This window comes from Tetrao urogallus, assembly GCF_951394365.1.
Source record: "Tetrao urogallus genome assembly, chromosome: 6".
Classification (NCBI taxonomy): domain Eukaryota; kingdom Metazoa; phylum Chordata; class Aves; order Galliformes; family Phasianidae; genus Tetrao; species Tetrao urogallus.
Window position 1 is genome coordinate 16339947 of NC_136819.1, and position 9081 is coordinate 16349027.

The 9081-nt window shown below is 51.2% G+C and overlaps 1 protein-coding gene across 1 annotated transcript; it reads left to right on the forward strand.

Annotated features, from left to right (window-relative positions):
- Positions 1-501: 501 nt before the first annotated feature.
- Positions 502-8827, forward strand: RNH1 (ribonuclease/angiogenin inhibitor 1; the record flags this gene model as incomplete). The annotated part of the gene is made up of 10 exons (XM_079537316.1): positions 502-738; positions 2482-2587; positions 3964-4134; positions 4713-4883; positions 5269-5439; positions 5870-6040; positions 6413-6583; positions 7683-7853; positions 8244-8414; positions 8740-8827. The coding sequence occupies exons 2-10, from the start codon at positions 2502-2504 to the stop codon at positions 8825-8827; spliced, it is 1371 nt and encodes a 456-aa protein (XP_079393442.1). The 5' UTR covers positions 502-738; positions 2482-2501.
- Between the last annotated feature and the right edge of the window lie 254 nt (positions 8828-9081).

Sequence of the window (9081 nt, forward strand, 5' to 3'; positions counted from 1 at the left end):
AAGCATCTGCCTGCCTGCCACGCAGACCTGAGCAGAGAGGTATGTATCAGCATGGCACCAGGCCTGGGAGCTCCTTAAAATTTCCCTTTTGCTTAGCGAAGGGGAGGACCAAAGGTTCTGCTGTGTCGGAGAGCTGCTGAGTGAGCTGGGGGCACGGGGTGCTTTGTGGGAGTACAAACATCAGAGAAGCCAAGATTCTGGTGGGTGAGGGAAGGTAGCTCAGTGTGCCATTCAGAGAGCTCTCAGCACTCTGCAGCCTTTCCCTGCCCTGCCCTGTGAAAGGCTGAAGGAGTTTTCACCATGGTTAGAAGTACCAGGAAACAACAGCAAGTTGGGGAGCAGCCAGTTGTGGGAGGAGGACGAGAACTGGGTGATGTTGAGTGAGCCCCAGTCCCGGCCATGTGCAGGCAGCACTGCTGCACGGTGTTGGATGGGTGCGTGCAGCCCAGGGTTGCATTTCACATGGCTTGAAGCAGCACTAATGGAGGGAGCAGGGGAGAAAACTATGCCACTGGGGCTGGGAGAGGGCACGGAGGGCACCATACGTGCCCCTCAAGCTGCCCCCATAAGCAGCCATCAGAACACTGAGGAATGGGTTTTGTTGTTGTCCCCAAACAGCCCGTAGGAAGGAGTCAGTTCCCAGTCCAAGAGGGATATCTCAATGTGTAACTTTTGGTTCTCTGGTCCCCTGTGCATCGCTTATCTACAGCGATGTGCCCTGGTGCCTCTGCTCTGAGGGTGGGGGATTAGAGGGGTGGGGGAAAATAGGGGAAAATGGGAAAAGAGGTAGAGGGTAATGAGGGAGAAAGGATGAGAAAGAAGGAAGAAAAGAGGAAGAAAAGAGCCGGGAGAAAGGAAAAAAAGGGAAGGGGAAAGAAAGGAGAAGGAAGAGGGGGAAAGAAAAGAGAGGGGAAACAAGGGAAGGGAGTACAGGAAAAAAGGGCAGAGGGAGGAGAGAACGAGGGTAAAAGAGAGACGACGGGAAGAAAACACTAAGGAGAGAGGAAAGGGAAGCGTGGAAGGAGGAGCGGCAGACGCGCTCCTCCCCGTCCGGCGGCGCGGAGCCACCCTGCAGGGAGGAGCGGAGCGGAACGGAACGGGACGGGCGGGCGCTACGGGCGGGCGGCGGCGGCGGCGGCGGTTCGGCGGGCGTGGGTAGGGCCAGGCCGCGGAGGTACGGGCGAAGGTACGGCGACGGGGCCGCGAGCGGGAGCGGGGAGAGAGCCGAGGGCCGCGGGAGCGCTCCGGGAAGCGGCGGGACCGGGTGGCGGGGGGGAGGTTTTCTGGGGAGAGCTCGACACCGGGCACGGCGCTGCTTCCCGCACTCCGGGGGTCTCGGCAACTGTCGGCCTTAAGCGTTAACCGAGATGCGGGAAGGGAGGGAGGATGCCGGGGGTTGGGAGGGGGCGGTGGAGAGCGGGGCCCGGGGATGCTCGGAGCGGTGCCCGCTCAGCGGGAGCCCTTTGTGATCGCGGGGGGAGAAAAGGAGAAGAATGCAGCGAGCGGGATGGAGGCGTTCGCTGGGTTTTGCAACACTTTGTGCTGTTTGCTCGCTTCTTTCCACCGGTTTGGCTCGGCCCGACCGCTGGCACCGCGTTACCCCGCCTGTATATACGTGGGGCTCGGCTGCGCTCCCCCCGACACTGCCTAACCGAGTCCTGCTTTCAGACGGGGCTTCCACCCTTCGAAAGAGCACAGCTTGCCCAAGTTGCACAGCAGTTCCTATCTTGCACACCCAGTTGCACGCCGTTCTGCCGTCCCGGAGCTTGCCGTTTCCTCCATGCGTTCAGGCAGCGCCGCTCCTGGCACAGATTTGGGGTGCGGACCATCCCTGCATTCCCCATACAGCCCAGCAGCTGTTGGGGTGCCAGGCAGCACCGTGCCCCGTGTTTGTGGCACCGGAGGTGATGGGAATGAGGAAGAGCAGCAATGAACAGCACTCAGCAGCATGGGGGGTTTTCCTTTTTCTTTTTTTTCAGCTGCCTCATTCCAACGTGATAACTCAAGAGGTCAATTTTCTTAAAAATGAGTTCCCTGGAATCTGACTGCGTCATGACTAATCATGACTGAGTCATGTTAGCGTGGCTGAGTTGCCAAAACTTTTTTTTGTCACCTCTGGCTTTAGCACTGCCCACTGTAGGCTCGGTGCAGAGCTCAGCTCTCAGCCTCACTGTGCTCTCCTGCGTGTTTGCTGTGGCTGTGCTCATTCAAAAGTGCTATCTGACTTGTGGAGCAAAGGAGATCCCTGCTTGCCCTGCTCTTTGCACTTTGACTGGCCCAATTGGAGTGACCTGTCAAGGCTTGGGAACCAAGTGGTGGGTGGTGGAGGAACACTTCTCCCTCACCTCTGTGTTCCACCTTTTGGGGACAGGCATTCATTCTGTGCTGGTGAAAAGAGCTGCACTGTGTGGGTTTAAAGATGGTTGCTGCACTTGCTTCTTGTTCAATAGCAAAAATAACAGCTGGATTTAAACTTTTCAGACCTTTTCTCAACTTTCAAAATGGACCTTGACATCCAGTGTGAGGAGATGAACCCATCGAGGTGGGCTGAGCTTCTGCCCACCATGAAGTCCTGCAGCAGCATCAGGTAGCAATGCAGCGTGTTTCACTAGTGAAATTGGGCTGTGGTATTGTTCACTTGTGATTTTTTTTTTTTAACAGTTGCATGGGAGCAGGGATGGTTCTACATATTTTTGCACAACCTGTTGATTAAAAAGATAAGAGCTGTCTTGCAAGGGTTTTTGGTTTTTTTTTTGGTCTAGAGATAAGCAACCGTCAGTATGAATGAACGCTGCCGTTGTAGTGTGTTGTGCACACGCAGCCAGGCAATATCTCAGTTGGTTACCTACATGTTTGACCATTGCTTTGGTAATTCTGCCTTTCTTGGCAGTGAGATCCCTCCTGTGGGGGAAGGCGTCTCTCCTTTGTGCTCATTAAGTTGCATGCTCTCTGGGCTGCAGTTCACATGCTGCCAAGTGACTCTTCATTAATTGTTATGCACAAGCCACATGCCACCATTTTTTGATTCTTCATTCAGCCATCAGAAGTGCCCACCCTGTGTGCTGAGCAAGCCCCTAGAGGGGAACTGTGCTTCATAGTGTAAACTGGGTGATGGGGTGAGGCTTCAGATCTGTTCTGCATGCTTCCCTCTCTGCTGGCTGGGAATTCACCTTCTGTGAGCTGGCATCTTCCTGCTTGGGCTGGAGAGGATAGGCCACATCCAGACAGCTGTGAATTGGAAGAGGTCAGGCAGGTTGAGGGTGACTTCCTGTTGTTTTTCAGAAGAGTATTTTTTGCAGGCAAACTTCGTGGGCTTCCTGAGGACTGCCTTGGGTAGTAAGTAGAAAGCAGGGGAATGGCTGTGTCCTGAGCAGAGGATAGGATGTTCAAGGCATAGTGAATGGGAGTAGCTGTGTTGGGGGCTGTTCAACAGTGTTGAACACAAGTCCATTGGGAGATGCCCCTGCTTTGCTGCACACTGCTGCATGCTGAGAGTTGTGCTTGAGAGAGGCCGTGACTCATCCACAGGACACCAGATTGCCGAGTGCATCTCTGGGGCTGGCAAACCTGGCTGAAGACGCAGTTTGGCTGGTGTTGGTGCAGAACCTGTCTGACAGCCTGCAAGCCGGGTGCTAGCTAGATGTGGCTTCAGATGCTGGTAGTTTGTTGCTGGTAAAGTTCTGATGAGGGTGCATCATCTTCCAGCCCTGCCAAAGGAGCATAAGTCTTGCATTTGCATAGCACAGCCTGTGTTTTGGGAAGCTGCCATCCAGTCCCTTCAGTGCCTGACCACCCTCTGGTGAAGAACCGTTTCCTAACACCCACCGGATGCTCCCCTGACACAGCTCCATGCCGTTCCTAGGACGCATAAGTCAGCTGCTTTGCTTTCATAGGGAGCTCTTCAGCCAAGGAGAGCAGCATGACTCTGAGGACTAATGTGCTCTGTGTTTGCTTCTCTTTCAGACTGGATGATTGCAATCTCTCCAGCAGTAACTGCAAGGATCTCTCCTCAGTCATCCATACGAATCCATCCCTCAAAGAGCTGAAGCTGAACAACAACGAGCTGGGGGATGCAGGCATTGAGTACCTGAGTAAAGGCTTGTTGACACCGAGCTGTAGTTTGCAGAAGTTGTGGTAAGTCCCCACTGATTGCCTTGCTCTAATATATTTGCAGAGTGCTGTAGATGAAGTCACAAGGCAACCTGGTGTGTGGTTTAGTACTAGAGCCATGATGGTGCAACTCAGCCATTATCTAGATCACATGCTTTGAAAACAGCCATTTTTTTGCTTCTGTCTCTAGGAACCAAGCAAAAGGCTGTTGCTGGGAGCCAACCAAACCCGATTCAAAGTTAGCACTGCTATGCGTGACACTCCTCCATGACAAGAGCATGATGTCTCATAACTTCAAACAGCCTATAGCAATAACAACTTGGTTGCCGCATAACTTCTCCCAGCCTGAGAGCTGAAGGATCAGCTTCATAGATCCTTCTTGTAGGATACAGTAAAACTTCTAAATGGCGTGTCCAGGGTTTTAAGCCAAGTTGAATGAGATTTTTATTTTTAGTTACTCTGGATACTTAAAATAGCAATACTTACCTGTATGGACTGCTATCTAGAGGGCCAGCGGCAAACCTCAGCAGGCACATGTCTCCCAGAAGATCCTCTGTAGTTGTGGGGATGCATTTCTCTCACCTCCACTACCTCTCCTTTAGGCTGCAGAACTGCAACCTGACCAGTGCCAGCTGTGAGACTCTCTGCTCCGTCCTCAGTGCACAGCCATCACTGACAGAGCTGCATGTGGGCGATAACAAACTGGGAACTGCTGGGGTGAAGGTGCTGTGCCAAGGGCTGATGAACCCCAACTGTAAGCTGCAGAAGCTGCAGTAAGTAGCCACTGGGCATTTTGGTCATCCAGCAGTTCAGCTTTGTCTTGCTCGCCCTTGAGACAAGCACAGTTCTGTGGCCAGCTGTGGATTTCTTTTTGTTTTGTTTGAATGTGGCCACTTTAATTTATGGGAGTGGGTCTTCAGGATTCTTCATAGCTGGGTGCCTGTTCCCATAGGCATTTTAGCCCTCTTGGCAGTGATGGCTAGTAATGCAAGATGTCTCTGACATCCCAGGGTTCTTTCTCATTTCATGCACTGCCTGGTCTCCAAGTAGACCCCACCAGCACGTTTTCTGCCCTGGTCAGTGTACACTTTGCCAATGTTGAGGGGGTAGCAAGACACTCGATACTTGTTTTTGCCTGGATTTCTTCTCTCCTTGCAGGCTGGAGTATTGTGAACTGACTGCTGATATCGTAGAAGCTCTCAATGCTGCCCTGCAAGCCAAGCCCACCCTGAAGGAGCTCAGCCTGAGTAACAACACACTGGGAGATACAGCTGTGAAGCAGCTGTGCCGGGGGCTGGTGGAGGCAAGCTGCGACTTAGAGTTACTACAGTAAGGAGGAGCTGGTCATCTCTGACTGCAGATAGTCCTGCTGCTGTTCCTGCCGTGCAGGAACAGGAGAAACTGTTGTCAAGAATGCCTGAAGTTCAGGCCAGCATTTTGCTGGCTCAGATTTCTGTAACTGTTGAAATAGAAAGTGCATGTCCAGGGTTTTCAGGTTTTGCGTTTGTTTGTTTTTAACTATCACATGATTCTGAGTTCACTCCTACATCATATGGTAGAGTGTGAGCCCCTATGCCAGGTTAAACTCATAACTGCAAGTTTAACTTGTAACTACTTGCTGGTGTCTGAGCATGGAGGAGCAGTCACAGCATCCAGTTTGCAGCAGGGAGCCATTCCACAGCCCTTTTTCTGTCCAAACTGGAAGTGGCGGATTGCAGCCAGTCTGGAGCAGCAGCTCAATGTGTGTTTGTTTCTGCAGCCTGGAGAACTGTGGGATAACCAGCGACAGCTGTCGGGATATCAGTGCGGTTCTCAGCAACAAGCCCTCTCTGCTGGATCTGGCTGTGGGGGATAACAAGATTGGGGACGCCGGGCTGGCCCTCCTGTGCCAAGGACTGTTACATCCCAACTGCAAGATCCAGAAGCTATGGTAAGTGTAGACAGGGTGTGCCTGAATCCCTCTGGCGGCCTGTGAGCTGTCTGCACTGTGTTGCTCGTTTGCTTCTAAGCGGAAAGCTTCCCAGTTACACCCCCTAGTGAAGCAAGGGTGTCTGTGCTGCCAGTTCATGGCTGCTCTGAGCTGGGTGGGAACTCTGAATGTTCACATTTATCTTCTGGTTCAGGCAGAGCTTTTGGTGCAAAGGATGGGGAGTAAGGAGAAAGCTTGTATGAACGGATGAGTTTTGTGAAGGACAGAAGAAAATGAAATGCTGTAACCAGAAGTTCACAATGCTGACATAGAGCTCTGTTTTCTGATCTAAATAATTACTGGGGCAAAATAATATTTTGTTCTTCCCTGCAGGTTATGGGACTGTGACCTCACAAGCGCTAGCTGTAAAGATCTCTCCAGAGTCTTCAGTACGAAAGAGACCCTCCTAGAGGTCAGTCTGATAGACAACAACCTGAGGGACTCTGGAATGGAAATGCTGTGTCAGGCGCTCAAGGATCCCAGAGCTCATCTCCAGGAGCTATGGTGAGCTGCTAACATAAAGCCACAGTTGGGACAGTTCTTCAGACATCTTTTACCTGAAAGATATAGACTTGTGGACTAGATGTTTCTAGTCCACTAGTAGTGTTTCTACACTTCTTTGAAGATCTGCCCTGTAGTCAACCTGGTTTAGCAGGGGGTTGGAGTAGATGATCTTCAGAGGTCCCTCCCCAACTCCTGCAATTCTGTGATCCTGTTATAAGCAATAGGAGACCAAGCATTACTTGGAAAGCATCCACCTAATATATTTTATTCTGCCACCAATGGCAACTAAGAAGTTTTGTCATAAGTTTGAATGGCCTCAAGTAATAGTGAAATGAGTGTTGTGATGAGCTATCTCAGCTTCTCCACTGAAATGCAAGCTGTCATTGAGGAGCCAAAATTAGAAAGCTTGTGTCTCAAGTACTGCAGCTTCAAGTATATGTCCTGAGAAAGCTGGCAAGAAAATGCTTTCCATGAAAAGCTGTAGCACAATGCAGGTTCTGTCTTTGGCAGTTAGTGAAATGTATAATTGCTGCCTCTTTGAAGGACTGGATAAAAGTCAGGACTGAAACCTGTGCTGTCCACTTGATTGTCTAAATCTGACCAGAGAATGCTTGAATGTCAAAAAGTGTTTTCAGAATCCTCTCTGCTGACAGCATTCCATTATTTGTTGGGATGGTCTGGTACTGCATGGCCTGGAGATGAACGTTGTACTTCCATTAGAACTTTAGCAGGCAGCACTTTAGCTCTCCTACGTTGCTGGACCAGCTCCTGCCATCGGTGTGCTCCTGTCCTGCCCCAGAGGTGTGGGAATTGGTGAGGTGCCCCAGGAGCACCTGTGGGGCTGAGAGTGACTGTGAGCAGCACAGATGTCTGCAGGCAAGCACCCCTTTAGTTTTCTGAGATAAAGATCCCGAACGTTGTCTGTGGGAGAAGTGCTGCTTAGAAAGGGTTAGGCAGGCAGGGATTGAGAAAAGTTCAATAATTGTGGGAAGGCTTCTGTTCCTCTCTTCCCACTGTCCTCTGAAGCAAACATGAAGAAGCAACCAGTGCTTGATGCTCTCCCGATCCCCAGAGTTCTCACATCATTTTTACTTTGCAGGGTTAGAGAGTGCGGGCTCACAGCTGCTTGCTGCAAGGCAGTCAGCTCTGTTCTTAGCGTGAACAAACACCTGCAAGTCCTCCACATCGGTGAGAACAAGCTGGGCAATGCCGGGGTGGAAATCCTGTGTGAGGGGCTGCTGCACCCCAACTGCAACGTCCACTCTCTATGGTAAGGTGCACCCTAAGGGGTCATCTCCTCCATTACTGCATTACTCCCTTCCAAGCATAGCATGCTGAGAGGGATAACAATGGAGTTTTTTTGCTCACGGGAAACAATTCATACCACATACTGATGTTTAACTAGACCTATCCCACCTCACAAGTAAATGGAAGCCATGGTTGCTTCCATGTATCCTGACAGTCACAGTGTCTTGCACATGCAACGCAGTGGTGCATCAGTAGGTGTCATGGGGACACCATGGAGCAGCCTCTGCTGATGTTTCTGAGATGCTGACCTGTGCAAATCTCTGGGCTGCACCAGCATAGCCCAAGCTGGGGTTGATAGGGTGTCTCTGGAACCAGCACTCACTGCACTGGCCTCTCTGTCTTTTCCCCACAGGCTGGGCAACTGTGATATCACCGCAGCCTGCTGTGCCACACTTGCTAATGTCATGGTCACCAAGCAGAACCTTACAGAGCTGGACCTGAGCTACAACACACTGGAGGATGAAGGTGTGATGAAGCTCTGTGAAGCCGTGAGGAACCCCAGCTGCAAGATGCAGCAGCTGATGTGAGCAGTGCTTGTGTTCCTATGGGCAAATGGGTGATCCTGGGGGGTGGAACATCATCTACGTGCTGCAAAACATGCCCCGTCCCTTCCAGATATCATGGGTGTAGTGGCTGAACCTGCTTTGATCCATTAGGCCCAGGAAGGAGGAGATGGTGATGCTGGGGAGGGAACAATGCAGGTGCCTTATTGGCACTTGGACTGGACTCTGCAGTCTAGCTGGGGCCCCTTCTGTTAATTAGTCTTCTCATGACAGCCATCTGTGTCTTTCTGCCCTCTCTGACCTTAATGTCCACTAACCCAACTTGCTTTTTTTGTTTCGGTTCAGTCTGTATGACATTTTCTGGGGTCCTGAAGTGGATGATGAACTAAAAGCCCTGGAAGAAGCCAGGCCTGATGTGAAGATCATTTCATGAGTGACGGCTGCCTGCAGAGCAAAGTCAAAACAACATCCTCTTCTTAATCTGAACTTTTCTTACATAAAGCTAAATTAATTTAATATAGATTGTGCTTTTACCAAAAAAAGCCTTGTGGATTCCCAGAGCGGGGGTCCGGGTAGCTGATAAACCTTGTGTGTCGCTGGATCTGCCAACACTGAGGCCCGTGAAAGCGCTGTACATTTACACTGCAGCATCGCTATCCTTGAAATAAAGCGGGCATCTGCTAGAAG